Genomic DNA, 27908 nt, shown 5'->3' on the forward strand with positions numbered 1-27908 from the left:
CAATCACAAACTTAGCAAGAAGAAACAACTACATCTCGATCCAGCGCTACCTGAAACCCGCTTAGGCCATCTTCAATGTCTTGGTGAGTGCTTGTACCGCTTATCTGGACGCCTGCCGAATATAAAACACGTACAACTAGTTTATTTTCAGATATACAGAATAGTGTGAATGCGTAGATGCTAGCTAACATTGAATCACTTCCAATTCTATCTCGCTTTGACTGACAGGAGATGATCCATCCACCTCTAGCCAACACCAGGTGACAAGGAGTCGATATTATAAATGTACACTGCAACAGCTGTTACTATTATTAGTCAAAGCTTGCCCCAAAAAAATCATGTGCCAAACCGGTCGTTGCAGCGTTGAATTGCTAGCTGGCGTACCGATACAGCCGCTCGTGACGGGGCGTCAGTAAAAATAGACATAATGCCACCAAGAATTCTTATTTGTACAAAAGGATCACCGGATTTCGTTTTTTCCTTTCAAAGTCGAGCTCCATGCAAAAAAGAGTATTAGATATGACGCCTTTTAAAGCCCGTTTAACGCCTTGACCCTAAAGTAACATAATCCCATATCAAACAATATTTCCAGCCATTCCTAAGAATAGGGCTTGGGCGGCAAGTTGTAATGACCAGAAACCAACTTTCTTGAAGCGTCGTGTACGGGCTTGTTCGTCCACTACATCCCGCGCAAATGCATCATATGTCTAAGTAAAGTCAGCTTCGAGTTCGTAATATGCATATAAAATACGTACCGCGGCAGAAAGATCATCCATCAAGCCGCTGTCAAAAACAGTCCAGCTCCCATCAAAATCGCTGAGCCTTTTGATGAGCCGACAATTCACCGGAATGAAGGTGCGCCGAGAGTTTATGTATGCCACAATCGGACGAATGAGAGCGTTGTTTATGTATGAGAGATCTCTGGTGAACAATGGAACAACAGCTCGCACATTTGTTAGGTGAATCCGTAGATCTGTCACAAGAAACCTTTTCTCTTCTTCACCACTCGTCAAGAGGGGCGGAATATGAGGTTGACCATCTTGGAATTGATTATTTTCCTCCAAGGAAGATCGATTGGAAGTCACAGTGGCTTCAAATCTGTCATAGAAATCTGAGACAACTTTCGCCAAACCTTCGCTGTCATCCGTAGGAAACATTATATCGGCGACAATATCTACAACCCCCTCATGTATCCAGGAAAATGGCCCTTCAACTCCACGGTTCAAGTGATCAATGTTAAGACCGTCAATCCTGATTCTGCTCTGCTTTTTCCAAGGACTTGTTCCTCCATTTTCTTCACCATTAATGTTCAGCTGAGCACCGGTGAAACTATGTGTTTGGCGAGGGTGAATCGTGAATAGCGAGTTATCAAAGGAGCCGGAAATCATGTTTGCGGACATAAAATCATAGAAAAGCCACTGCTTTCTGAGCTGTGGAAGATCACATGAAAATATACTGACTGAAAATGGTCGGAAGTTATTGGGTTGGTAGATTGTCACTAGCAGGTCTTCCATTTTGAAAGAGTCAATTTCAAAATCGCCTGGATTGTGTTCATGGCGGTAAGACTTCGGGTCAAGATCCGTGTTAGTCCAATGGACGTGTGTGCGATCGATAACACCCCTTATTCCTCTCACTTCCACGTCGCGCAGAAGACCTTTGCCATTAAGCCACTTTGTAAAAGAAAGAGTAACATTAACCGTGTCGATGGAGACATCAAATTGGGTGTAATTGGTATCCTCTTCGTCCGCTGCATGATCCATATCAGACTCTTTAGGCTCACTCAAAGCAGCAGCGGCCGCGGCCGCGGCAGCCGCCGTTTTTGAAGACCCCTTGCTCACACGCCCTTCACCATGCCCGGGTCGACGGGAGACGAAAACGTTTTTGAATGTGATGACTCCATCTCTCCACTTGGGCACAATAGCAGACTCAAATACAACCTTAACACCCGAGGATTTTGTCAGGTAATTACCAACCCAACGAGCAAGAGTTTCTAATTATGGTTAGTGATTGCAGTCCACATTCATATACGCAGATAATTCACCATACCTTGTGCAAAGACTGTGTTGATAGCGAAAATTAGTAAGGAGAAGAAAGTCGTTGTTCCGAGAATGATCCAGAGAATATGCCCAAGAAGCACCCATGAGAAGAGAGCACCAATTTCATCCAAAGTGAACGGCCGCACACTTCTAATAGAAAACCACTTAAATCTGACTCGCAGTCTTGACCAGAAACCAGTTGCTGCTGCTAGTAATTCCTCCTTTGTAGGCCGATGGAAATGATGTAAGGTAGGTAAGCGCTCTCGGAGATTTCTATTGAGGGAAGCGGGTTCTCTATCTTTTGTTTGTTGATTCAGTATCTTGTTGGTAGTCGATCCATTGTCTGCATCCTCGCCTGGCTTGTTATGTTGCGTGTGGATTGTTCGCTTCCAAAGTCGCCGCGCTAAGCTTCCCACTGTGCCTTGCTTCGTGGTATGATGTAATTTTCTTGCACATATATTGTTGCCGCTGGATGCTGTGCAAGTAGTTCCAGTCTCAGTTACTGAGTTGGCGCACAGTATAAGTAAACTACCGGAGGCGATTTTCGAGTTTATCCGGCGACTTTCTCGAGATCGTGTCTTTGTACGGTTTTGTGGGAGAGGAAGACTTTGAGCGGTGTGATTGAGCCTCGATGGAGATAGAGGAAATATATATGATTTTGCTCGAAGGTCTCGAGACAAATTTAGGCCCGCCGATTGCCTGAAGACACCAAGCCTGTGTCCAATATTGAGAGACATTCTCTGCCTTACATTCTGAATGAACGTAGTATCGGACAGCACAGCAGCAGGTCTGACTGAGTAGAGGGACCAGAGGGCAGCCAGTGGAGCGAATACCAGTGAGTTGAGGTGATGGCTGGAAGGTTGCTGCTGGACGCAAAACTGGTTGAGCAGTATAGCAATGAAATCATCCGTGCCATGGCGCCAAGAAGTCGCCGGCCATAAATGCGTGCGATGCGCTGTTTGCCGTGTTTGCACTGTAATTTTTCTCAGAACCCCACAATCTACGCCGAGAATCAACTTCGTTGTGAAGACTGCAGACATCTGGTGGAAACGATTCCTGGTCATTCTAGCTCTTACAAGAACAATAATTGAGGAAACAAACTCATCATGCCTGCCCCAACTGCCCTTAAGACGCCTCAAGTCGAAGGCGAAGATCTATCGCCTCCCGCCACTATGCCGTCGCAAGAAGGTCAGTACTTATCGACATGCTTTGAGAATTCTGCTAACACTGAAGCAGAGTTCGATGAGGTTTTGATTGACGCGGCTTCGAATGCCGCAGAAGATCTGTTAGAGTCCGCCAAAGTAACCAACCCGGAAGATTCCATGCATATCGACGAAGAAGGACGACCAGTATTCACACCCGCCAAAGACACACCAGGTGTCTATCGTATTGAAATGAGACGAGTACCAATTCCACCAAACAGAATGAGCCCACTGAAAACTTACTGGCCCAAAATTTACCCACCACTTGTTGAGCACTTGAAGCTCCAGGTACGAATGAATGTGAAGAATCGCGCTGTTGAGTTGAGAAATAGCAAGTATGAGGCGCACAATTACAATCCAAGGGACCGTTATTAACAGTTTCAAGATTGACAACCGATCCATCAGCGCTCCAGAGGGGAGAGGACTTTATAAGAGCCTTTACTCTTTGCTTTGATGTTGACGATGCCATCGCCCTGTTACGTTTGGACGACTTGTACATCAATTCCTTCGAAATCAAAGATGTCAAATCTCTGAGCGGTGATCATCTGAGTCGAGCGATTGGCCGAATTGGTTGGTTATTAATTTCCAACAAGTCGTAACAATAACTGATAAATATTTATAGCTGGCCAAAATGGCAAGACAAAGTTCGCAATTGAGAATGCAACGAGAACCCGAGTGGTGCTGGCGGGACAAAAAGTCCACATTCTAGGAACTTTCAAAAACGCAAAGATGGCACAGGAAGCAGTTGTCAGCCTAATTCTAGGAAGTCCACCGGTATGTGCAACCATTCTTTCAATGTTTAATTTTCTGTCGTTTCTAAACTAAACAATCAAAACAGGGCAAGGTGTATGGAAACTTGCGTACCATTGCATCACGAATGAAGGAGCGCTTTTGATTTGGTCTCCCAATGAGCATGGCATCGGCGTTCGGTTCGGATTCTATATAGGCAAATTGATTGATATGATTACTACGATATTCCCAGAACAGCTTTGTTGAAAGTCTTGATGATTTCATTTTATTAGGTACAACACGCATTTGATAGACATGAAAAGTTTGTATTTAATCTTTCTTCAAGGGCGTGTAGATTTCCTCAATGCCATCCTTGGTGATAACCATCATCTGTAAACCGTCACCCACCTCAATGTGTCTCTCCACAGCACTAGTAAATGCATCCCGTACCAGTGATTCCACATAGTCCCGCGGTAAAGGCGCTGGTGTGCGTTTCTCCAAAGCATGACCTTCTCCACTTCCTGGTATGTACTGATTCTTGAAATTGACTTGGTTGTCCAGGAAAGGCATGATGAGGCTGGAAGCTGCTCCTGCGGCGCGGCACTGTTCCCGTTCGTAGGAGCCAACAGGGTCATAGCTGTACAGAGCTCCCTTTCCATCCTCATCTAAGCCCCCTAGAATGGCGTACGCATAGTACGGGAAGAAACGTTTTGAGTATAATATCGTTGAGAGTCGTTGTGCGCATGCTTTGACAGACATCGGCTTGCCGTGCTGGTATCGGTAGATTTTGACAATGCTGTCAAGTCGTTCTTTTAACGCTTGGCCATCTGCAGAAAACCCACATACGGATAGCACGATGTGAGCACCTTCTCCAGTCTCATCATCCCCACCTATCTTGAACACCTTGGGAGAGTATCTGGAGTTGATGTTGTAACCAGCGACGGAACGTGTGTCACCGGCGAGTATGGTAAAATCGGATCCGGCGATGCCTAGGGTTGAGCCACCATTATCTGTGTAACTGCATTGCAAGTGAGGTATGCGGTTAGTAGTGTAGTGAGCAGCAGAAAGAAGTGATAACCAACGGGTTGAAGGCATGCTCCCTGTTCCCATGAGCAGTGTTCCCCATAGGAGCATGGCTGGGCATGATCGAGGCCATTTTCAAACAGGATGGAAGGAAATCTATGCCGAAGTAGACAGATGCCAGCATGTGCTGATTAAACAAAATGAAGACGATGAGATGCGTGGTAGCTGGTTACCTCAGAGCTCGGTGGAAGTGACGCGGAGCTGTCGCTGCCTTCGAATGCGTATTATGTAAGTAACCCAGAGCTTTAACCAATGGCGTCTAGACACTGCCACGAAAGAGCAAACAACACCCAATATGATGGCGACTTCTATAGCAGGTTCTAATATTTTCTATGAGATGATTAGGGCTTGGAAAGGAGCGTGTCGTCTGGAACAGCGCTCTCAACTTTCAACCAATCGAATAGGTCACATGACCATGTTGGCACGTGACATGATATCTAATTTTTACGGTAAAACGATGTCCGGACAGTTTAATTTATGGCCTTGTTAAAAAAGAGTAAATGATGTTCAAATATATCTAGTTTCGGTGGGATGGTGGTATAGGATTTGTTTTCGTTGTGGGCGCCTTGTTCATAATCAATGGTTATATATAATTGGATCACTGTATCCACCATCCAACCAGGTAAACATTTACATCCCCTCCATCGCGATTTCATATCGGGTCTGCGGAACAAGAACAATTGCGGCAGATAATACATTGTAGAACTGGCTCTTCATACTATATTATACGCCTATAAGGGCCAAGCACCTGAAAATATTTATCAGATTAGCCTTTCCGAAAACCACTATCACCCTACATTGCTTGGTCAAGAAGCGCCATGTTAGGGCTCGGGGGTTATGGCAGCAGCGACGAGGACCAAGTCAGCACAGCAGCTTTGAAAAATAATCGAAAGGTGTGTATGGACAGCTGTATTTTCCGGATAGCCGCTTACTCCTGGAGAAGAAATTGCATGAAGGCGAAGCTTCTCATGCCAAGCATGATGTGAACTCAAGAGGTCTGTTTGTCACCGATTAGACGGACAGTAAACTAACATCCCATCTAGATAACCAAAGTGAGCAGATCAAGGCTCAACCAATAATAGAAACAGGCCCCGTGAATGGACCTATGCTGGGGCCAAATCAACCTCAAGAAGAAGTAGCAGTGTCCTCCGAGGGCGATCTCAAAGCGAACCAATCTTCTCTATATACAACACCCCAAGCCTTGATACAAGACTTGACGCTACCTCCAGTTCCCAACCTCGAGATCCCGCTATCGCCTCCAGGATCTCCCAACCCGACTGTCAAAGACAAAACGTCACATTTTCTCTCACTAAAGAAACAGGGAGTCCACTTCAATGAAAAGTTGGCTGCATCATCCTCTCTCAAGAATCCGATGCTTCTTTCTAAGCTGCGAGCGCATAATAACATTGACGACTACAGCCAGTATGCTAGTGTTCTACCACATGATATGTGGAACCCCAAAGCATTCCCTGACTGGGCTTACAAGGAGGAGCTCTGGAAAATGCAACAGGCTGTCCGATCCAAGATTGAGGAAAGCAAGCAGTCAGGCAAAACTAGGCATTCGCTTGAGTTCGTGCCTTCCAGTGCCGGGAATGAATGAGTACTCAGATACTACGACACATGGTTACACAATGACTACCACTATTACTACTACGAATAAGTTTGAGGCTCCTTAATGTCAACGTCTACTAACGTGCGAACATCTGAGATGCGTGACATTCGATGAGGATACAGTGTTTTTCGGACCCGAGAATCCAATGTGCTTCGTTGTTCAGTTTGAATCTGTACACTATCTCGATATTAGACAAGGGGAGACTGTTCCAATAATTAGTTGCCTGGGCTGAGCAATCGCTGGACACATAAGGAAGACATCTAAGAAGATATACTAACTGCCAGGGAGATAGAGCGTCTCCAGATAAAAATTATAGGCCTGAGTAGATAATATCAACCGTAGTGATTGAAATACATAGATCGCAGCGGACTGGTTGGCCCTTGCATCGGCGGACCCACCGCCTCCGTCAGCTTCCTGCCTAGACATGGGAGCTCCAGCAAGCTAGTTGCCCGTCCACCTCTCGAGACCACCGTGAGAGTACAGACTTTCGCTTCTTCACAACCATTGTTTCAGCCGACTTCAACGAGTGCAAAAATTTAATAGACGACTACTTTGCATCATGGATCACTTCCCCGGAACTTGGGGTCGCGTGCGTGGCTGCATGGCCCCTCAAACGTTATAGTTGTGCTGATGATGAAATAGCCTAGAGACGATGTTTACGGACCTTACGACCACTCCTACCTTCAGTCGACTGGTCCCAAAACCCATACACAGTCACCCGCAGTAACCGGAACGTCAGTTGTGGCAGTGAAATTCAATGGAGGCGTGGCGATGGCCACTGACAACCTAGGTACATCAAACCAAGCCAGCCGCCCGAGCTTTGTTGATTGCACGACCCTAAATGCTGACCCTGAGATTGAATAGCATCATATGGCTCTCTCGCAAGATTTACTGACGTTAAACGTATCCGTGTCTTCGACGAATCCGCCATTATTGGCTTTGGTGGTGATGTGTCCGACATGCAACACATCGACCGTCTTCTTGGTTCCATCCAGATTAGAGAAAACTACTCATCAAATGGAAACACACTGAACGCAAAAAACCTTCACACCTATTTGTCTAAAGTTTTCTACAAGCGCCGGTCCGAGATGAATCCGTTGTGGAACCACATTCTTGTGGCAGGGTTTGATGGCGATAGCAAGCCATTTCTCAGCTCTGCAGACCTTCTGGGAACTACCTATACGGCGCCACATCTCGCGACTGGCTTTGGTGCACACTTGGCTATCCCGATACTCCGTCGCTTGTTTCCGGAAGATACACCGATTGAAAACATCTCCAAGGAACAGGCCGTTCAAGCGTTGAGGGATTGCATGAAAGTTCTGTTTTACCGAGATGCACGAAGCTTGGATCAATACTCTATTGCGATAATTACTGAAGATGGTGTTGAGCTCAAGGAGAATGAGAAACTTGAATCTCAAAGCTGGGCATTTGCCGAGACTATTCGTGGATATGGAACCCAGGTCAATTAACCGCCCGGTAGAAGTTGATGCATGCCGCTTGGGAAAAGAGTGTCTACAATATTACAATATAACGATTCATAATTTTACTACTTTTCTGCAATTTATCCGTAAGAGCTTCGTACCGGACGAAAGTCGCTAGACGTAAATTACCTGATATGTGCAGTATAAACACTCCAAACTGAACGATTCACACATGGCTCAAAGTTTTGCAGCTGGCTTGGCGTAAACCACACGATTGACGCAAGATCCTACATTTTGGAGTGCCACTTCAACTAAATCGCCGTCTTTAAGCCACAGCTGGGGGCGACGACCCATCCCAACGCCTTGAGGACTGCAGAGACGAATTATTAGCCGGGCTTCTTCTCCTGAAGATAGAGAAACTTACGTTCCAGTGAATATAAGATCCCCAGGTTGGAGTGTGGTCCCCTGTGAAAGAAATGAGATCGCATGGGCGACACCGAAAATCAAATCCTTGGTGGATGATGATTGTACTGTCTCCCCATTTAGTTTCGTTGAGATATTGAGAGCACCTGGGTCATTGATCAGTTTTGAGGATACAATTCCCGGTCCAAAAGGTGCCCATCCATCAAAGCTCTTGCCCAACCCCCATTGACCACCGCCTCGTTTGAGCTGCCAATCGCGATGGGAAACATCATTGCCAACAGCATAGCCAAAAACGTAGTCCAAAGCGCGCGATTCGGGGACGTCTTTGGCTTCTTTCCCGATGACCACCACTAGTTCACACTCATAATCAAGACCCTCGCCTTCCTGGGCCATAGACGAGATAGGGATATCGTCAGAAGGGCCGGCGATAGACGTCACTGGTTTGTAGAACAGAACTGGGTATTTGGGAATTGGAAGGTTGGACTCCTTCGCATGTTGCTCATAGTTTAAACCCAGGCACCGCACGGTTTTGATATCTTCCCACGCCAGAGGCGCCAACAGCTTCTTCACCTCTGCAATTTGATCTGTTACATAAGGCCGGTCAAAGATATCTCCTTTGATTACCCGAGCCGTTGTGGCTTTCGAGATGTCGCTGACTCCAGGTGGCAAAATGGCATCGCCGTAGTATGTCAACCCATCTCTGGCAAGAAAGCGAACGAGACGCTAGAAAGGCGTGTATTTAATCAGCTCAAAACGTGCCGTCTAAGGTTGACATCAATTGACATCTAGCGAGTATGGAGCCCTCAATGAGGATGATGGTAACATACCGAAATCGAAGACATTCTGCACAATGTACGGAAAAATCCAAGCGACCACTCTTCTCTATACAATGGATCTGGAATTATGTAGAGCTTTTCTAGAAATTGCATCGACAGACTACTTATATCTATGACCATGACGTCGACTCTCGGCCGGGAAAGCGCAGACCGGGTATCTCCGCACTGCCGACTCCGGCATCGCGTTGATTATTCATTCATTCCTGATAATCATTACCCTTGTCCTTCCAAGCTCGAATCAACAGTCCTCTTTTGCGGCTTGAGCTATGCCCGACTGCCACACGCGCGATTGGTGGCATAACTTTTCTCAGGCGGCCGACTTGGGCTTTGTTGCTCCATGCAAATGCGCCGGTTATCTGGCTTGCAGCGAGAGGTTCTCTCCCTCTATCGCCAATGCCTGAGAGAGATCCGCAAAAAGCCACTGGTAAACATAACCAAACAATACGCAATAATGAATCAATAAGCTGATATTCCCCTCAACAGGATACAAGAGAGAAATTTCGAGCCTATATGCAGTAAGCTTTCTCTTTGCTTGACAGCGTTTTTAGGTCCTCCTGTACCTAAATAACTATGTTTTAGATCTGAATTTCGCAAGCAGCTCGAGGTCAACAAAAAGGATTTCGCTGCTATTGAGCACTTGCTACGAAAGGGTCACCGTCAGCTCGAGATGTATTCCTCACCTGGTATCAAAAACATCAATTGGTGAGAGCTTTTGGATGTCTGCATCACGTGATGATCCACCATCAACGAAACAAAAAGTACCACACTTGCTGGTGTGTTGTGTCAATTGACCGAAATGACATGTATAGAACTATGTCATTGTATATCCTACGAAATGGTGATACTATTGAATTGGCTCACGCCTGTAAATCGAGGGTTATACGCCAAATAGCGCTCTCCAAAGCAGCGTTTGGCCTTTTGTGGCAGCTAGTTGCAAGAGGAAACGAAAGAAACGACGCTACATCACTTGTATATTATGAATCCTGATATAAATGTATTTTACATTCAATTTATACCATATTATGGGCAAAATTCCAACAACTAGTGTATAAAAAGCACAACGACACGTTCGCAATGTCATAGTCATCAGATGTTAACAACATGTACAGGCACTGTAACCTTTTGTACAGAGACTTGTCGAGCATTGGTCAATTTAGGGCGAGACTGATTAAAACTGCGGGATCGAGTACGACCCCGAGGAAGATCCGGTTCCATCATATCGCGCGAAGCAGATAAGTGTGGCCTTGGTGGTTTTCGATGGCCTTCAAAAGCACTTGGAATCTGAGGCACGGGAGGAATCGCATCCTGGTAATCATGCTGCTTCTTCAAGGTATAGCTTTCACTATGACGATGTTGACGACGTGATTCAGGGCCCGGCTCAGAGTATGATCTCGGCTGTGACTTGACTACAGAGTTCGAGCTGCTCCTTTGGTGATGGCGATTCTTGGAGGTTGCACGCTCGTTTCTGGTAGTGTAAAAATCGGCTGAGTGGAAAGTTACTTCTGAATCACTATAGGATTTTGTACCTAGAACACGCTTCAAATGACTTGCAGAGAGACGACGCTTAGGTGTCGACATGATACTGTCTTCCTCGTGACTTGATAACTCTGAATCACTGTCCAACCTCTGAACAGTGACTTTATCTGGTACAGGTGGAACAGATGCGGGACCGAGATTGGCATAATATCGAGGAAAGCCGGAAAACTTTCGGTTTTGTTGTGCATGATAATTATGTTCCCTTTCCTGGTCCCTGCTCTTTTCAGAGTCCGAGGACTGAAGCTCTCTCAGCGAAGAGATGTCTTTATCTGATTGTTTTGCGTGGTGAATGTTTTGTGCGGACTTGTATCGAAGCTCATAACGACGCTTGGTATTTCTAGAATCATGTTTCCTGCTTCTCTGTCTATGCTTGCTCAGGTGGGAATTTTGAGGTGGAGAGTTGGACGTGCTCGAAGAATTATCTGAGTTTAATGAACCGAGTGAACTGTACCCACTGTCTGGTTGGCCTGTAAACTTGTCTCTTCTCTCGGGTATATCAACTCCCATAGATGGGACCGCATCGTGTCGTCTCGGAGAATTGCGCGAGTTAGAATAAGCTCGAGCGTCACTTTTGAAGCCATTTTCATGCAGGCCGTTGTATTCAATTGGACGAACATGATTCAATGATTGACTTGGATAGGCTATCTTATCAATGCCGAGAAGTTGTTCCACAGACATGGGACAGTCTGAAATGTTGTCCTTGTTGCCGAAAGAAACATCCCCCAGCACTTTGAATGAACTGTTGGCACTGGCTAGAGAATCATCCTTGCTTTGAGGATGGTTGGCCGAGTAATCTGTCGATCTTGCCTTACTACGGTTTCGATCACTATTTGCTGGAGATGTTGAGCGATTCACAATCCGCAATGAACCTCTTTTGAGCCCTCCTAAGTGAGAATAATCCAGTGCAACTGGGGATATTGATCTCCCATGAAATGCGTAGGGTCGCGGACACTCCCATTCTTCATCGAATTCACGCAAAGGCCAGTGTGACGACCGAGAAGCGGGGATGGTCGTGGATAAGCATGTGACTTGTTCATTCCGTTCAATCAATCTATGTTCTTGTAGGTTCGGCTTTTTTTGCGGGATTCTAATCGAAATACGCGGCGCCTGAGATGACCTACGGCGCATCGAAGGAGGGTTTGAAACCGTGACTGGAGTAGTGTCTTCTGTTGTAATATTATCAAGAAAAGACTCCTGGATGTCAGATTCTGCAAAGAAAAATGTAGATCGTTTGCGTGTTTCTCGAAGCAACGGGGCTCGTAGGTGGGTTTGATGGGTGGGGGCCTGGACCCTTGATGATTTTCTAGATAGCTTTCTCGAGACATAAGAATCTGATGGTGATACCGGACTTTCAAGTTTCATAGGAAAATCTTCTCCAGTTGATCGGCGGTTGCCTCCGATGCTTGATAGAGATGGTCCTCGTTGCAAGACAGAAAATGATGGGAAAGATCGCACTCTGTTCCGGTCATAGTTATGTATTTCGGGTTGTGTTTTAGGTAAAAGATCTCCCGTCCATGGACTCTTCCACATCATGGATTCGTCTAGTACGGGGGCACTATTACGACTGACATCGCCATGAGGCTTGTTTGTTTTTGAATGTGGTTTGTCGGACGAGGACCTCCTCATCGGAGGTTTTGACAGCTTTCGAGAAGCTGGAGGCTCCTGGGGCGCCTCCTTGGAAGATGAGTGGCCCATGAACAGGACAGCAAGATATGGTACTATTCAGAAGCGGGCTCGAAATCAACAAAGGCGAATGGGAGTTATGTCCAACATGAATATTGCTGGCATCAGGGCCAAAAACTACGGTATACAAAGCAATAAACCGCGAGAAAGAATATAGTATTTTAAGACAGACAGCCACATAAACATGTTCTTTGACAGGCAAAAACGAATGCGTCCATGTCTTCCGAGTGGGTGTCTATGCACATTGTGTGCGGCAACTGTGGATTGCCCGATATAGCACGAATAGGCTGCCATAATTTGGTACTGGACCAGAGGCCAATAATAAGGGCCAGTGTCAAGGCAAGCTGCAGAATTAATGGGGAGCTCGACGAGGGCGAGGAGGGGGTTGACGGAAACGGCGGGTTGCCATGCATGCATTCGTTGGTTGTCGATCCTTGACAGTAGTCAAGATCGGAGCTATCATCTGACCGTCTGTGCTGATTTCTTGGAGCTCTGCCAATCGAGATCCACCGAGATGCACAAAATCTGCATTTGTCCAAGGAACGCGCACGGTTCTTACACGCGGGTAGCTTTGTTATTATAAACAAGTTCCATGTTGACCACGTCGGGCCTGGACAATGTAGCAATTGCACGTTCATACGATACGACACTTACACCAAAGGGCCCGACCGCTAGAATTCAGGTCTAGAGAAGAAGAAAAGTAGATAATAAAAGCGACGATTCCGTACCCGGCCGCGTCATCGAGATCGGAAGAATTCAAAGTTGTGGCAACAGTTGATCTGCAACAGAGAGCTCGCCCAGCCACATTGGAGCATGTGGCGGCTCTGTGTAACAATGTTCGCAGAATACACCACCTCGTTTGAATCGCCAGCGACCTGCATGATATTAAATAAAAGAAGCCGTTGAATTTGACGTCAATGTTGGGGGAAGCAGGATTGTTCAAGTGACGTCGTAATATTGTTAAGTTGAAGTAGGAGCGGATTCGTGATTTGTTACCGTATCAATATGTGTAATAAAACATCTCGGCCAATGATTTCATCGGGCTCCGCGAAATCCACCTCGACATCCTTGACATCCTTGGCATTGCACAGTCCAAGGAAATCCAAGTAATCTCTGAGGTTGAGAGTCTAAACCTGAGTTTATATGGTCGTGGCATCATTATCCATCTATCCTTTCTTGACGGACGCTGAGTTTGACTGTGTCTGTAGAGCGTTTCTTCGGCGAGTGGACGCCGCTGGAGGCCCTGAGGCTTTGGGGTGGTTAGCAGTCAGCTATATTACTCAGGATAAGGTCCGTACTATGGAAAACGAAATCAAAGCCCAGCACTAAGAAGATATTCAGACGTCTACACAGCCGAGCCAGGCGGTTTTGAGGATATCAAAGAGCGTCACCCGAACTCACAGGGAGTCCCCCGCAGTCAGTCCGGTCACCCATGGAAATGCTTATGATGAAGCGCATGAACAGGAAGATACAATTCAAGATGATGACCAAGTAAGATGCGTATGGATTCTTTTATTATATGTACCCAAGCCAACCACCAGCTCTGCAACTAGGAGACCCTTGTACGAAACGCGATCAATGACGAGTCCCTTGAACTAACCGCTGACTACGATATCACCCTGTCACAAACGTATCAAGTTCCTGTCTTATATTTTGTCGTATCGGGCATTCATCAATCGGGTCTTGCTGCAATAGATGCTGTATACCAGCTCCTCGTCCCAGACCAGCACAAAGGGCCCTTAAAATCTAGCGGTGTCATGGGTGGCATCAGTTTCGGGGTATGTGATGACCATTAAAGCGCAGTCACCACTTCAGTTCACTCATTGACAGCAGTATCATCCCCAATCTGGAATTCCAGCCTATTTCATCCATCCTTGTAACACCGCTACCGCTATGAGAGATATCGCCGGTGGTAGGGGAGTCGAGCCTGAAAATTATTTGCTCATTTGGCTTGGCCTGGTAGGTAATTGCATAAACCTCAACCTTTCTTGCCAGCTGTTCAGAAAGTCCTCGCTGCACGATAGTTGATTGTATGGCATCACTTTCATGCTCTCCAGGTGTATTATCGCAAATACCTGTTGCCAATGCATCGGCAATTGTTAAGTTAATCCTCGTCCGATGAGGCCTCCATTGGCACATCACTGTCATCCTCATCCATAGGCGCCTCGCCCTCGTCACTCTCTTCTTCACGGGGGCGCTTTATACCTGCAGTGGCAGCTGACGGAGGAGCGCTGAATATTGATTTTTGCAAATCCGTTGAGACTGCTCCTGGAGCATTTGCGCCCGTGGTGGGTGCGACGTAAGTGCCGCGAAGCTTGTTGATCACATCAGAGCTTCCCTTAGCATACGCGATTGCCTGATACACACATCATATTTCAGTATTTGGTGATTATAGTTGGTAGGAAATTTGTCTGACCAGTTCTTTACCGCAAAAATCAAAGCCTTGGAGAGCTCGCATAGCTTGGGTGCTAGCTTGCACGTCCCTAAACACAACATGCCCTTGCCCTCGCATCTTTGCCGTTCTCATAACCACCACGTCGAGGACCGGACCATACGTAGAAAATAGAGTGTATAATAAGAGTCTGACGTCGGACTTCTTTACCTTGTCAGGCAGATTCTTGATGTATAGCCTGTGAAAGAAATTCTTTTAGCAAGGCAATTGGACGTCCAGAGTAACTACTTACGTTTGGTTGGGAGCGCCACCACCTTTACCACCTGATGGGCCATTGCGTGATACGATTTTGGTACTCATAATGGTAACTGTGCCGAGTATCGTCCGAAATCAAAGGAACATTGAACCTAGAGGAAACCTTTGCTATCCGTTCTCTGGAGGAACAAAGTTGTTAGCGTGGGTTTCCGTCCCTGGCTTATCACGTGATGTACTATGAGGTAACTCATGAACCCCACACTCTGACCCAGCAGGAACAACATCTTTGAACTGACTGAGAATACGGCAGTAGAGAGTCACTCCTGTCGTAGCAAAGCGCTGATATCATGGCTTCTTCCGAGGTTCACCATCTCTTCCACTCTCCCATCGCCGACCATTCCTTCTCCCATGACAAAGGCACCCTCGCTGTTGCCCGCGACAATAGCGTTGAGCTCTACCAACTATCAGGCAACAAGTTTTCTCTACAAGATGAATTGAAAGGCCACGATAAGACAGTCACCGGTGTTGACATCGCCCCGAATAGCGGGCGCATTGTTACATGCTCTCAAGGTCGAGTTGACGTTCTGGAATACATTGGCCCTGAACTAATGTCGTCCTTTAGACCGTAATGCTTATGTCTGGGAACGGACTGCGAACGGCTGGAAGCCTACCCTGGTGCTTCTTCGGATTAATCGCGCCGCAACCTTCGTTCGCTGGTCTCCTTCTGAGCAGAAGTTCGCTGTCGGTTCAGGAGCCCGTGTAATTTCGGTTTGCTATTTCGAAGAGGATAATGACTGGTGGATATCGAAGCATCTCAAAAAGCCCATTCGGAGTACCATTACGACTATCGCTTGGCATCCAAACTCTGTTTTACTCGCAGCTGGATCTACCGACTCTCATGCTAGGGTCTTCTCGAGTTACATCAAGGGTATTGATGAGAGACCCGAACCATCAGCTTGGGGGGAGCGTCTGCCTTTCAACACTGTTTGTGGCGAGTTTCTGAACAATTCAGCCGGTTGGGTACATGGTGTTGCCTTTTCACCTAGTGGAAATGCTCTTGCATTCGCGGCTCATGACAGTAGTATTACCGTCGTCTATCCGAGTGCCCCTGACCAGCCGCCGCGAGCGATGTTGAACATAAGCACTCGGTTGCTACCATTTACAAGTCTCATCTGGAATGGGGAAGATGAGATAATTGCAGGTGGTCATGTGAGAATATATCGAATATAAAAGCTTTCCGTTAACGCTAATTACTTTTCATTACAGGACTGCGAGGTTTATCGACTCCAAGGCGACGAGAACGGATGGCAGCTAGCCGGGTCATTAGAAGCCAAACGCGATCAGTCTGGTGCTGTTCGTGAGGAGTCGGCCTTGAATATGTTCCGTCAGATGGACCTCCGTGGTCAGGCTCAGAGCAACACTCGACTTGACACAGTCCACCAGAATACGATCAGTACCCTCCGTGTTTACGAAGAGCAAGGCGGCAATGTTCGGAAGTTCTCTAGTAAGTGGCCGAGAAAGTGCTTGAACAACATGCAAGATCTAACGTGCTTCTAGCGAGTGGTGTTGACGGAAGAGTCGTTGTTTGGACCCTGTAAAGTGTATAAAGTCAGTGTCCAGAATTTGACTATTACAACGCATATCTTGATAGACATGAATACTTATAAAAGATGTGAAAAGACCTTCTACTTGTATCAAAATCACAGTAAATATGAGTATATGTGACTAGGCATACACGTGACTCGTAGGGTTGGGAGAATAAGGTTTAGCGTACTACCCCAGATTTGAGCCTGACCGCGTCGCGTGACTTGATTGGCGCTCTGACATCACTACGAGTCGGCGTATCCCAGGTTCATCTTTCCACCTCGAACTGCGATGTCCATTGCTACACCCAGGATCCGCTCTGTAAAGCATCAATATGCATGATAACTGCTCTCCTTCGGGATATCGTGGTGCCGATTGAAAATCATAAATGACAACCATGAAGATATTCACACGAATTTCCACTGGCCTTTTGGGCCTTGTACTAACTGCGTTGCTGGCCCAGGGCGCCGCCTTAGACGGAGACTCGCCTCCGCCAAGCGACAGAACGGTATCCTTGAAACTCTTCTCAGAACTAGAAGAGCTCTCACGTCTGGTGGATATTTCGTACTGTGTCGGCTCTACCGGCGTCTACAGTCCGTTCAAGTGCCTTAGCCACTGTGGCGAGTTTGACGGATTTGAGCTTGTTACGGTGAGGAATTATAACGATATTAACGTCGCTGCTATATCTGATTGCCTATTTGTTTGTTAGACCTGGAACACGGGGCCATTGCTTTCAGACTCCTGCGGTTATATTGCCTTGTCGCACCCGCCCTTTGCAGGACGCATTGTTGTTGCCTTTCGAGGGACATACTCTTTGACTAACACGATTATTGATTTATCTGCCGTCCCCCAGGAATATGTCCCATATCCTGGCGATGGAGATGACAAGTTATATCAAAGAATATTTACGGAAATTGCAGTGATCGACTACCCCGCCAAGTGCAACAATTGTACAGTACACTCCGGCTTCTGGACATCCTGGAAAAACACTCGCGACACAGTCCTCTCTGCAGTGCTGCATGCAAAGAAACAATACCCCGAATACGAAATAGTCCTCGTTGGGCACTCTCTAGGCGGAGCCGTCGCGGCTCTGGCTGGTCTTGAAATGGGTCTTCACGGCTTGAACCCGCAAGTCACGACATTCGGAGAACCGAGAGTCGGAAATACAGAATTCGCCGCATTTATCAACACAGTATTCAATCTATCCTTCCATGACAGCGCATATGCTGACCGCAACGACATGCGATATCGCCGGGTGACGCACGTAAACGACCCCGTGCCTCTTTTACCTCTAACAGAATGGGGATATGCCAGCCATGCAGGCGAGATATACATTTCCAAACTCAATCTTCCTCCAACCATCGCTGATTTGGAGTTTTGTTCTGGCAATGATGACAAGCGCTGCATTGCTGGCGCCGAGACCACGAGTTCGGTGCATCTGCTTACGCAGACAGTTTCGTTGCCGGCTGGTTCCAATCCGTTTACACTGCAAGATCCCGTGCACTTTAATGGTTTGAAGACACAGTTTCCTCTGATACCTGCTAGATACCGGCTATGGGAGCTATTCTTCTCGCATAGGGATTATTTTTGGCGAATTGGTCTCTGCGTGCCGGGAGGTGATCCCGGGTCGTGGAGATGGGGTAAGTGAATGATTTTCGGGTTTCCTAAATTTGAAGTTTTGGCCTGTTTCTCTGGTGCTTTTATCATCAGATGCACGTTGAAAATATACCAATAAGCTTGATTGTATTACACTTTGCAAGGATCTACATATATATACCCAAGGCATGCATGTACATAGAACTTTTCAATTCTCAATGTTAGGGCAATCATTATCATATTCCTATTTATAACCATTGAAATATACATGCTAAAAAACGATGCACGTACTATATAGTTCAATCTTTTGCATATCCCCAAAGAGAAACTAAGATAGCGCGCTAAACATTTGTTCAAGAACGGAACAAGAAAAATCAAAAAGAGAGTGGTAGTAAATGAAGTAGGAAAAAAAAAAAAAAAAATCTATCTACCATACTCCAGATTCGGAATAATGACTGGTCCATATTTGACGACACTTCCATACGCCCCTTCACCTTGAACCATAAAATCAGCGGCGAGACTGAGCTTGCCGCCGCCTCGGTGCATATCTGTCGGACCAAAGGTGCCAGAGACAACCTCCGGATCGTAGGCAACGATAGCGACGTAGTTACGGCGACCCATTAGACGACGGTACTCGCGGGGCTGGCCGTTAACGTCGGTTTGGAAGAGCTCGAGCATGTCCTCCTTGGTGTCGGTTGACTGGGAAGGGGTCGACCGTTGGCCGTTGGCGGGGATGTATAGCGGTTTGTTGTTATGCAGCAGTTTCAGAATGTATGATGAGGGAGGGGTGTTGACCACTGGTGATGCGATGAGTTGATACATTGTTTTGTGGTCGGATGGGTGGCTCGGGTCGTGCACCAGACCAGCTCCGCAGACGTTCACTGCACCAGAAAGGAAGGTCATGCGGATTGACTTTTGCTTTGCAATCCCCTGCAGAGTCCGTATCAAGTATGTGCGTTCTAGATCTTTGGAATCGTGGGTCCATTGATCTCGGAGCTCGTCGAGGAGGTCAATCTCGCCAAAAGGATTCAAGACACTGCCCATTAGTCCTGTTTTACCAACTGCTCGCTTGACGGCATCAAACCCAGATCCCACAGCGTCTTTCGCCCCAACAACACCAGCCACAGAGCTAGTCACCTTTCCTAGAAGGTTGTATGCCCCAGTAACGGCTTTCTTTCCCGTAGCCACTGCGTTTGCTATTTGTTCTGTGGATTCCAGACGGGGGTAAATCAAGGGCACAGATATCATTAAAATGCAGTGTTGGACGCTTGGGGGTAGCAGTGCTATTTTTGGGAATAGTCCCTGGTATGTTGGACCAGCCATGACTTGATGTGGGTTTCGTTCCGATCGGCAATCAGGGCCAACGACTACGACCGCTGGTCCAAGGTACTTCACAAAATGCCAGCCAGTTCCTGTGATGGTGAAGAGATCTTGATCGGTGCTCACATTTCGAAGCAGTTCTAGAGTAGTGTGGTGTTGAAATAGCAGATACATTTCAATGCCGACACGACCAATGTTCTTAAACATATTTGAGAATTGCATGTGTTGGGGATACGACCCAAAGCCATCAAATCTATATAATCAAGTTAGTAAAATGCAAATCCTAGATAGAGAGGAAGGCAACCGACATGTCATGATCGTCCAATTGCAGAATATATGGTATCTGAGCGAATGCTTCACGAAGATGAGGTTGATCAAAATGACTTGTGTAAAAATGGAAGTATGCATGCGACACCTCTTCCTCATGTGAAGCGGTCCACGGCGCACTTTTACGTTGCTCCTTTCCATGTATGCCCAGCCATTGTCTGAGAAGAGGAATTTCTTTCCAGATGCGGTCTGCGAAAATCTGCCCACCGAGCCCTAGTTGACAATGGAAGCCACCGACCTCTGCATGTTTTTGCATAATATCTTTCCACATGAAACCGGTACCACCGAGACGAGCTCGCTCATTGGCGTTTACATTTAAAGCAAAATCATTTCCAGATGTGGCAATGAATCTCCAATTCGTCTCATGTCGTCCAGCGACCAAGAACTCGTAACGCGTGCAGCCCAAGTGGGAGGTGATTGCATATGTCCACTTAGCAGGACCCGCATCATCCATTTGCAATTCAATGTCATATTTGTAGAAAACCCATCTTTGGTGTTGAGAAATGTTGGCACCTTTGAGCTGTCTCGGATTAGGAGAAAGATCAACGCTCTGGTGAATATGAATCGTGGGGGGGTTAGGAGCGTCAGTGACGAGAAGAATTGACCCGAGCCAAAGACCTCGCTCTAGGTCCATGTTACAATATCGCAAATAGGGACCAAAATAGACACCGTTTGTGGCCGCGACTTTGTATAATTCGACTCCACTTGTGGGTGGGGGGCCAGAAACAGCCCCAGCGGTGCTAAATCCCATCACACTTCCCTCATACATAGGCGTCATGGGAACACCAGGTGATGCAAGGGGTTTGCCCCCAAAAGTAGAGAAAGCAGGTGATGTCAGAGGGTGTGCGCTGTAAACACTTCCTACTGGTGATAGAGGTGCTTCGTTGAGATTGAGAGGCGTTGGGCCCTTGGGGAATTCCCATTGCGTCGATTGAGTAGGAAGATGAATATAGTAATATTGACCAGAGTTTGAGTCTAAATGAGCAATCCAGCCTTCTGGCAATGGGGGAGGAGAGGCTGGCGTGATTCCAGGAGGTGGTGATGCGTTTGCCTGAGGCTGCTGTTCAACAGGAGCGCCTGCTTGATAATTCGGCTGTGGAGATGTCTCAGTCTGTTGCTGTCTAGGGTCATTGGCGAATGCTGGATGGCTTTGAACTGAAGGAGCTGGAGAATTCACTGGAGCAATCCCTGAAGGAGCACCGACTGCCGAGCCAGCGGTGGAGGGTGCAACGGATGAAGCGGGATGACCTGGGAGAGGGCCAGAGGCAGCTGCAGGCCGCGCCTTTTCATTAGGATATGATTGAGAGGCGTTGGCCCCGGGGACACTGGAGTACGCAGGAGGTGGAGAGGAAGAAAGCTGCATACGCTGAAAGTCCTGCTCTAGGGCATTAGGGGGGATAGTAGGTCGATCACTGTTGTTGCTTGGTGCGGGCGACTGTGATATAGGCTGGGAGGGAGCAGCAGAAGGAGGAGGCTGTTGATTCGCAATCTCATTGGCGCCTTGGTATACAGTTGGAGGGCCATGAGGTTGAGTTCCGGGTTGTTCAGTTGGAGTCCAAGGCCGCTGTATGGGCCGTTGGTTGGCGTATTGATTTGCGCGTTGTTGAGCTGCCGCATTGTGCGAGTGAAGACTTGCCAGAGTAGATGTACCCGCAATTCCAGCAGCCGCAAACCGAGCCTCAATGTCCGCCCCTGGCTGCTGGCCAGGGCCGACGATAGGCGTTTCCGGGGGTGGCGGTGATCCCCGCTGCGCTCTTGTTGTCGAGTTCGACGCGGTCGAGCTGATCCGATTGATGGAAGTTGAATTAGATACTTTCAAACGGGCCTGTGCAGCGTTCTGCGGCGTGGCTCCTCCTGTTGGGGGCGGTGGGAAGTATTGTTGGTGATATTCCGGGTTGGAGTTTGGATCCCCAGGTTCTGCAGCAACAGGTTGATTCACCGAAGGAACCGGCCCTTGGGGAAATCGCTGGTATAGGCGCTCCTGCTCAGCATTATCCGTCACGGGAGACTCTGGCAATGGCCTTGGAGGGGCATTGCCGCGCCGTTCGGCAAGCGAAGGCTTGTTCTCTCGTGGCTCATAGGGTCGCAGAGCCGCTGGGTAGTCCGAGGACGACAGTGTCGAGCCTGGGGAAGCCACCCTTTGCGCAGGACTTGCAATGCGACCTGGCTCGGGGTAGGGCGGCTGACTGGATGGTGATTCAGTAGTGTATTGTGGTCGTGGACGGTCATCTGGATAAGGGAGATTGCTCGGAGGCTGCGGGGTAGGAGTTGCTGACGGAGGCTTGCTTATTCTGAGAGGCTCGACGATAGGGGATTCGCGTTTATCTTGACCACGACCATTAGTAGTAGTAGAGTTGTTGAGGAACATCTCGTCCTCTGGCCTGCCATGGCGGCTGCTGTTGGTCGGACTCATGGCCGTTCAGTCAGCTGCGGGGATGCGCAGCCGATAAACAACAGTGCGAGGGGCTGGCTGTTGAGCTGTGCCGTAATTAGTCTCCTATTTTTTGCTAGTTCTGGTTGCAAGCAACAAAAACAACAACAACAACAACAACAACAACAAATGCAGAACTATAAATAAAATAGCTTGCTGAGGATCAAGGAGAGGTCTCCAGTTGACGGCAACGCTGGAGCGCCCAAGGGTGGACAAGACAAACGAGGTAGAGGTGGACTGTGTGTGGCATACCGTGAATGAGCGACCAGGATGCGCTGGAATAGATGAGTGTTGTCGAATCGACCAAATTAATATTAGCAATAAAGCCAGACGATGAGCGAGGAGCTGCAGAGATGATGCTCGCAGGCAGACAGGAGGAGAAGCATGAGTACGCGCCAGACAAGAGGGCATCCCCCGCATCGATTGGCTGACCCAGGCTGGGCGAGCGGCGGCCTGCAGCGGTGATTGGACATCACATTATTTACTGCTCAGCAGTGATTAGAGGTGCTCGGCGGCTAACGGCCTGAAGATATCGGGCCTGGGGTTCTGATTGGGCGTCCCAGTGTGATGGTCTCTATCCCCATTACAGCCAACTGCCCCTGTATCATGTTTTGTATGGTGTACCTATGGATGACCCAGAGTTTGTTTATTGTTTAACATTTAAGAAGCCCCGCCTTCTTCACGGCCCGACTCCCGCCCGTGCTATTTATAGCGCAATAAGTACTGTACATGGAGTATTATTATGTGTAAGCCTATCAACGGTATCACGTACATCGACGTCGTTAAATCATGCATGCGTGCTCTATGAGTACATGTGAAACAAAGGCAAAAAGTAAAAAGGAAGAAAAAAAGAAAGAGCGTATTATCGTCGAATCGTGCCTGTATCGTCGCGTAAATTTACAATAGCCAAATAGCCCAAACACCCATTCGCCCTGCTGAACGTGAGGAAACGAGAAAACCAAGAATTTGCAATCACATCCCAAAGTTGACCACCTGCAGCCCATGCTGAGCCATGACGTCCATCCACTCGACATTGGCCGAGTGGCCAATCGTCATGAGATCCTCGGTTTGTCTTTGATAGACTATCTGGAGCAACTCTCTGGTCGTGGTCGCATTGCGCCCGACCCCTTGCTTCTCCATGCTGGATACAATGTCTATTGCTATCATTTTCTGGCCGGCCGACGATGTGGACACACCTGCCATAAAGAGAGGGAAAATGACGAAACGAAGGTCGAAACGATCAGTACGCACAATTGTTTCTGCCGCCTGTAAGATGGCTGAAGCATGGTCCTTAATTATTTTCTCAGAGGCACTGGCAGGACCTAGTCGCTGTCCTCTCCACATGCTTGTGTAGGAGTAAATCATGCAGGAATGATAAAGGGTCATTGCCTGTGGAGAAGTCAGTAAAGGCTATCCACGATTGGGGACACATGTGGTACTAACATTTTGAAAGATTTCGCGGGATCGCTGTGGAAGACTTTCCATGTGTTGACAGAGATAATGAGCATCTGGAGAGCTCCAGAGCTGTTGCAAATGGCTTCTGATTTCGTATAGCCATTTTGTATTCTCCCCTGTTGGAGAATTCGAGCCTAGTGAACGGTCACAGTGTACTTCATCGCCTCGTATATCAGCTGCTAGGAAGCCTAACCGAGTGGCAAGCACGAAAGTGTCGTGGTATAGCTGTAAAGCACGGGGAAGAGTGTCGTTTTCCTCGGGGTAAATTATACTATAGCCGTTGGCAGCCAAAGGATATAGCTGACACTTCGGATTGGGGAGCATATTATTTTTACACATCGCCCGTATAAAATCGCCCGTACCAGCGCCACTGAGAAGGGCATAAAGATCGATGTTGCACACAAGCCATATAATATAAGGATATCGCTCAGCGCCGAAAGTCGTTACCCTTAGTATTGAGATTTGGAGGAGCTGTGATATGTGATGAGACCACAAGTTGGACCCGCCTTCTTCAGCGGCTGCAATCTGTAGAGTCATGTAAGTATGCTTTTAAATAGGCCTTGTAATAGGAGTCAAGCACTCACTTCATAGATCAGTAGGAGGAAATGGGTTAGAAAAAGGCCATCCGAGTAAAGATCCTCACTGCTATGCAAAGCTGTCTGCAGAGAGGAAAACGTTTGTTGATAATGCTGCAAGGCATCAAGACTTTGGCTACCTTGTTGGTGAGTAAGGCTCAAGGCTGATACCGCCATCATCGCATGAAGCAGCTATCTCTTTTGTCAGCACAAATGTATTTATACCGGAATATTTTGGCAACTGACTGGCTGAAATGTAGATGCAATGTCTTCAAACATGTCTGCCCCGGGACTGATGGGACTGATGGGACTGGACAAGGGAGAGAAGAGCTCCTGGGTGAATTGGCCTTGGATGAGCTGCTTCCACACCACATTCCTGAAGTGGACTAGCAGCTGTTCATCTCGACTACCATGCTCAACACCAGGAACCTGGTGGTGAACAAAGTGGCTATCGAATGGAAAATGAAGTGGGGATGTTGCGGTGGGTGGAGAGGTGACGACGGAGGAGGTCGGCGATAGCCTATTATTCTTCCATTGCGACACGGAATAACGCTGACTGCTGTCTTCAAACCGATCTAGAATGACAACGTTCGGATCATTGGTTTCAATGCTGCTCTCACGGTCATCCCTTGGACTGAGCAGCGAGCTGGTGGCAGATCCTCTCCGGACTTTCAAGCTCTTGCTATTCAAATCAATGGGGTATTCTTCCGAGTATTCGGGAAGATTTGAGAAGCTATCAGGGACCACGACAACGTGGTATGTACCGGGATGACTATTCTCTGCCTTCTTCTCCCGCTCCTCGTCGGATGTGAGAGTAAAGAATGGGGGCATGGAGTCATAGAGCCCGGGAGACACCGGAGGAGAATGCAGTCGAATAGATGCTAGTTCAAAAAGCGGCGATCAGCCCGGCTTCTTATGCGCACTAAACACAAGATCTCGGGACTTACTATCCCAAACTGCGTTTCCAGCAGTTGATACTTCAGACATGCGCTCCATCACTCGGGGCGTGTCGTCCCGAAATGATAGGCGCGGGCTATAGTCACAGAGGTGTCCTAGGCGAGCGCATTGACCGCAATTGGGACGATTTTCATCGCACTTCACTAGTCAGAATTAGAATAAGCTTGTAGAATAATACGGGCCGCTCATCTTACCTTTGCGGCTCTATACAAGTCGCAAGCAGGATATAGTTAGTTGAACGCCATGAAAAGAGAATGAGTGGCTTGTGGATGAAAGCTTACCCGACATGTCCTGCAGGAACGGTTAGTCAGCGACCAATTGGACAGCTACAGAAGGGATCTGGGTGGTTACTCACCAGCAACCTGTCCGCGATCGAGGCGGGAGGCGGATACGCGGTGGTGGTACATCTAGCTTGGTAGCATTGGGCAGAGTCGACTCTGGAGGCGACGGCGGCGTGTAGACCTCTCGTGGGGCAATCACCGGCACTCGTCCAGAGCGTTTTCCAGAGAGCATGCCTTTGTTGTGGGAGGTCATGGTGCGCGAGCCGATAAGAAGGACGGGGGAGCAATGGTGGGATAGAGGAATTGGCTGGGTTTAGTCAGGGCAATGGCAGCTATACAATGGTTCGCATGGTGGCCGGTTGCTCAGCAGGTCATTGCATCTATGGACGGCAGCAGCAGCAACAGCAGTAACAAGAAAGTAAAGTTTGGATGGTGGGAGAAGAGGATTAATATATAGAGAATTAGAGATAGCCGCGTGGTGGATCAACAGGGAAGGAGGCTAGCCCGCATTCAGCCACGTCTGTACGAGGCGTTCAGGGCAATAGGGAGAGGATAAGCCACGAGGGGAGGCGTGGAGAGAGGGGATTGACTGGATAGTTATAGAGAAAAGCAACGGTGGGAGCAGGGAGGCGAGAATGCAGAATGCAGAATGCAGAGAGCCTCGCAAACCTGACAGGCACAGGCACGGCCCAGCCAGATGTACGCTGCAAGTCCCGTAAGTATGCATGCATGTATTGTCGTGTTTCCGGACGAAGGAAGACTAATCGTACATAAGCTTCGCAGAGTCGAGACTTGGGCTGCTGCTAGCGGTTTTTCTTCCTTTGGAGCCATCGCTTTTGGGGGGCTTGCTTGCTGCTGTTCTGCTGAAGGTGATTGGCGGCCGGAGTAGGGCAGAAAGAAGATTGTCCGTTGTTCTGTCAAGAGCACGCGCTATTCTGCTAGTGTCCGGGGAAGCCTAATAATATTTCGCGCGTACCGTATGGTACCGATACACTTACAAGGCCAGACCCGGCTCACGCAGCCGGCCCAAAGGGGACCCGGTTCGCAGATACCACGAGCCCTAACGCTGTCCGGAGACACCGGTGGTTCCACCAGCAACTGGCTATGCTCGTGCTAGCATGTTGGTATCTAACTTCCGCATCGAGAAGCTGGCAAGGGTTCCAGCTAGCCATGAACACCCTACGCTGGCACTCTGGGGCACCTGACAGTCAGATCATAATAATCATAGTAATATTACAAGTGCGCATATGCATGGCATGTCCCCGGGCACGTCGGCGACCGACCTCTGACCAGGGTGTGCAAGGGGAGGAGAAAAAGAAAAAAAGAAAGCAAAAAGCCCAATCTCAACTGACAGACTGACAGACTACGGCATTGACGCTCTAACCCAGACGAGTAACATGCGACGAGGAGAGTTCGCAGCTAAAGGATTTAAGACAGGCTCTTCGTATTGATACCCGTAAGCCTCTATGTACGAGCTTGCCGGGTCTGACAGCGACACTTGGCCTGGATGTCGACTCCGTGCCGAATCCACATGGAATGACAGGTTCAATCTTGCTTTTTTCTTTCTTTCCCTTTCTTTTTCTTTTCTGCTGCATTTTCCTTGCCTCTGTGCTACCTCTGGAGGCTGAGCGTAGGGGGACACAGACCGCAGTCCAGCCGCTAGTAATGCCGTAATCCCAGTACCAATGGTACCAATAATACCAGAATAACACCATTCATCGGCTGCCAGGCTGTCTGGCTGTCAAATGTCCATGCCCGAGCTTTGGCCGTCGATAATGCTGGGTGGGCCCACCATATCACAGCGTGCTCCTTGGTTTGCTGCGATGATTGTGCATGGCCGACGAGCGAGAAAAAGACACAGAGATCGCGACGGTCTTCAGCTGTATCTGGCATATACTCCTCCACTTGCGATCCCACAGCTCTGCGGCTACTAGTTAGTGAGTAGTTGGTCAACTCGCGAGAAGTGTTCGTCCGTCGCAATGGATCATCAGGGGATTGGATGGCCTTCGGGCGCTCCGGACGCCCAATACGCTAAGGATTGTGATATGTGAGCAAAGCGTCAAAAGACATTGCCAGAATGGTGGGTTGGCCTACGTAATTCGCTACGCCGGGTATAAACATAATTAAAGATTTGACAGAAATCCGTCGGTCGAATCGGGGAGAAAGCGATCGGC

At 48.1% G+C, this 27908-nt stretch overlaps 13 protein-coding genes across 13 annotated transcripts; 6 read left to right on the top strand and 7 right to left on the bottom strand.

The window, feature by feature from the left end:
* Positions 1 to 575: 575 nt before the first annotated feature.
* Positions 576 to 2773, bottom strand: BGW36DRAFT_300568 (mitochondrial distribution and morphology proteins-domain-containing protein; the record flags this gene model as incomplete). The annotated part of the gene is made up of 3 exons (XM_046211642.1): positions 576 to 707; positions 756 to 1990; positions 2047 to 2773. The coding sequence occupies 3 exons, from the start codon at positions 2771 to 2773 to the stop codon at positions 576 to 578; spliced, it is 2094 nt and encodes a 697-aa protein (XP_046069190.1).
* A 249-nt stretch (positions 2774 to 3022) lies between these two features.
* BGW36DRAFT_383189 (putative rRNA processing protein) lies at positions 3023 to 4098 on the top strand. The gene is made up of 4 exons (XM_046216632.1): positions 3023 to 3224; positions 3273 to 3573; positions 3624 to 3808; positions 3861 to 4098. The coding sequence occupies exons 1-4, from the start codon at positions 3143 to 3145 to the stop codon at positions 4061 to 4063; spliced, it is 771 nt and encodes a 256-aa protein (XP_046069191.1). The 5' UTR covers positions 3023 to 3142; the 3' UTR covers positions 4064 to 4098.
* A 199-nt stretch (positions 4099 to 4297) lies between these two features.
* BGW36DRAFT_301528 (putative proteasome component Prs3) lies at positions 4298 to 5123 on the bottom strand (the record flags this gene model as incomplete). The annotated part of the gene is made up of 2 exons (XM_046211694.1): positions 4298 to 4985; positions 5050 to 5123. 2 exons carry the CDS (start codon positions 5121 to 5123, stop codon positions 4298 to 4300), a joined length of 762 nt encoding a protein of 253 aa, XP_046069192.1.
* A 432-nt stretch (positions 5124 to 5555) lies between these two features.
* On the top strand, positions 5556 to 6990 carry BGW36DRAFT_345135 (HCNGP-like protein-domain-containing protein). Its single transcript, XM_046213186.1, has 3 exons — positions 5556 to 5943; positions 5994 to 6045; positions 6094 to 6990. Exons 1-3 carry the CDS (start codon positions 5869 to 5871, stop codon positions 6648 to 6650), a joined length of 684 nt encoding a protein of 227 aa, XP_046069193.1. The 5' UTR covers positions 5556 to 5868; the 3' UTR covers positions 6651 to 6990.
* A 126-nt stretch (positions 6991 to 7116) lies between these two features.
* BGW36DRAFT_383194 (putative proteasome component Pre4) lies at positions 7117 to 8196 on the top strand. Its single transcript, XM_046216633.1, has 3 exons — positions 7117 to 7251; positions 7305 to 7452; positions 7527 to 8196. The coding sequence occupies exons 1-3, from the start codon at positions 7222 to 7224 to the stop codon at positions 8129 to 8131; spliced, it is 783 nt and encodes a 260-aa protein (XP_046069194.1). The 5' UTR covers positions 7117 to 7221; the 3' UTR covers positions 8132 to 8196.
* A 124-nt stretch (positions 8197 to 8320) lies between these two features.
* Positions 8321 to 9348, bottom strand: BGW36DRAFT_398851 (fumarylacetoacetate hydrolase family protein; the record flags this gene model as incomplete). Its single annotated transcript, XM_046218461.1, has 3 exons — positions 8321 to 8453; positions 8508 to 9229; positions 9334 to 9348. The coding sequence occupies 3 exons, from the start codon at positions 9346 to 9348 to the stop codon at positions 8321 to 8323; spliced, it is 870 nt and encodes a 289-aa protein (XP_046069195.1).
* Positions 9349 to 10379: 1031 nt separating this feature from the next.
* On the bottom strand, positions 10380 to 12745 carry BGW36DRAFT_206643 (uncharacterized protein). The gene has a single exon (XM_046209893.1). It carries the CDS (start codon positions 12571 to 12573, stop codon positions 10429 to 10431), a length of 2145 nt encoding a protein of 714 aa, XP_046069196.1. The 5' UTR covers positions 12574 to 12745; the 3' UTR covers positions 10380 to 10428.
* A 959-nt stretch (positions 12746 to 13704) lies between these two features.
* Positions 13705 to 14589, top strand: BGW36DRAFT_300935 (uncharacterized protein; the record flags this gene model as incomplete). The annotated part of the gene is made up of 4 exons (XM_046211655.1): positions 13705 to 13851; positions 13915 to 14052; positions 14115 to 14339; positions 14395 to 14589. The coding sequence occupies 4 exons, from the start codon at positions 13705 to 13707 to the stop codon at positions 14587 to 14589; spliced, it is 705 nt and encodes a 234-aa protein (XP_046069197.1).
* Positions 14590 to 14665: 76 nt separating this feature from the next.
* BGW36DRAFT_398853 (uncharacterized protein) lies at positions 14666 to 15313 on the bottom strand (the record flags this gene model as incomplete). Its single annotated transcript, XM_046218462.1, has 3 exons — positions 14666 to 14917; positions 14978 to 15191; positions 15246 to 15313. The coding sequence occupies 3 exons, from the start codon at positions 15311 to 15313 to the stop codon at positions 14666 to 14668; spliced, it is 534 nt and encodes a 177-aa protein (XP_046069198.1).
* Positions 15314 to 15490: 177 nt separating this feature from the next.
* Positions 15491 to 16889, top strand: BGW36DRAFT_383212 (putative actin-related protein 2/3 complex subunit 1A). Its single transcript, XM_046216634.1, has 4 exons — positions 15491 to 15778; positions 15831 to 16417; positions 16475 to 16712; positions 16766 to 16889. Exons 1-4 carry the CDS (start codon positions 15556 to 15558, stop codon positions 16804 to 16806), a joined length of 1089 nt encoding a protein of 362 aa, XP_046069199.1. The 5' UTR covers positions 15491 to 15555; the 3' UTR covers positions 16807 to 16889.
* A 154-nt stretch (positions 16890 to 17043) lies between these two features.
* Positions 17044 to 18635, top strand: BGW36DRAFT_383215 (putative extracellular triacylglycerol lipase). Its single transcript, XM_046216635.1, has 2 exons — positions 17044 to 17441; positions 17502 to 18635. Exons 1-2 carry the CDS (start codon positions 17181 to 17183, stop codon positions 18438 to 18440), a joined length of 1200 nt encoding a protein of 399 aa, XP_046069200.1. The 5' UTR covers positions 17044 to 17180; the 3' UTR covers positions 18441 to 18635.
* A 176-nt stretch (positions 18636 to 18811) lies between these two features.
* BGW36DRAFT_301054 (WW domain protein) lies at positions 18812 to 22448 on the bottom strand (the record flags this gene model as incomplete). Its single annotated transcript, XM_046211662.1, has 2 exons — positions 18812 to 19961; positions 20017 to 22448. 2 exons carry the CDS (start codon positions 22446 to 22448, stop codon positions 18812 to 18814), a joined length of 3582 nt encoding a protein of 1193 aa, XP_046069201.1.
* Positions 22449 to 23438: 990 nt separating this feature from the next.
* Positions 23439 to 25966, bottom strand: BGW36DRAFT_300923 (uncharacterized protein; the record flags this gene model as incomplete). Its single annotated transcript, XM_046211654.1, has 8 exons — positions 23439 to 23855; positions 23910 to 24446; positions 24506 to 24688; positions 24743 to 25377; positions 25444 to 25596; positions 25648 to 25657; positions 25735 to 25744; positions 25809 to 25966. 8 exons carry the CDS (start codon positions 25964 to 25966, stop codon positions 23439 to 23441), a joined length of 2103 nt encoding a protein of 700 aa, XP_046069202.1.
* Between the last annotated feature and the right edge of the window lie 1942 nt (positions 25967 to 27908).

Source organism: Talaromyces proteolyticus (genome assembly GCF_021365285.1).
Source record: "Talaromyces proteolyticus strain PMI_201 chromosome Unknown BGW36scaffold_9, whole genome shotgun sequence".
Classification (NCBI taxonomy): domain Eukaryota; kingdom Fungi; phylum Ascomycota; class Eurotiomycetes; order Eurotiales; family Trichocomaceae; genus Talaromyces; species Talaromyces proteolyticus.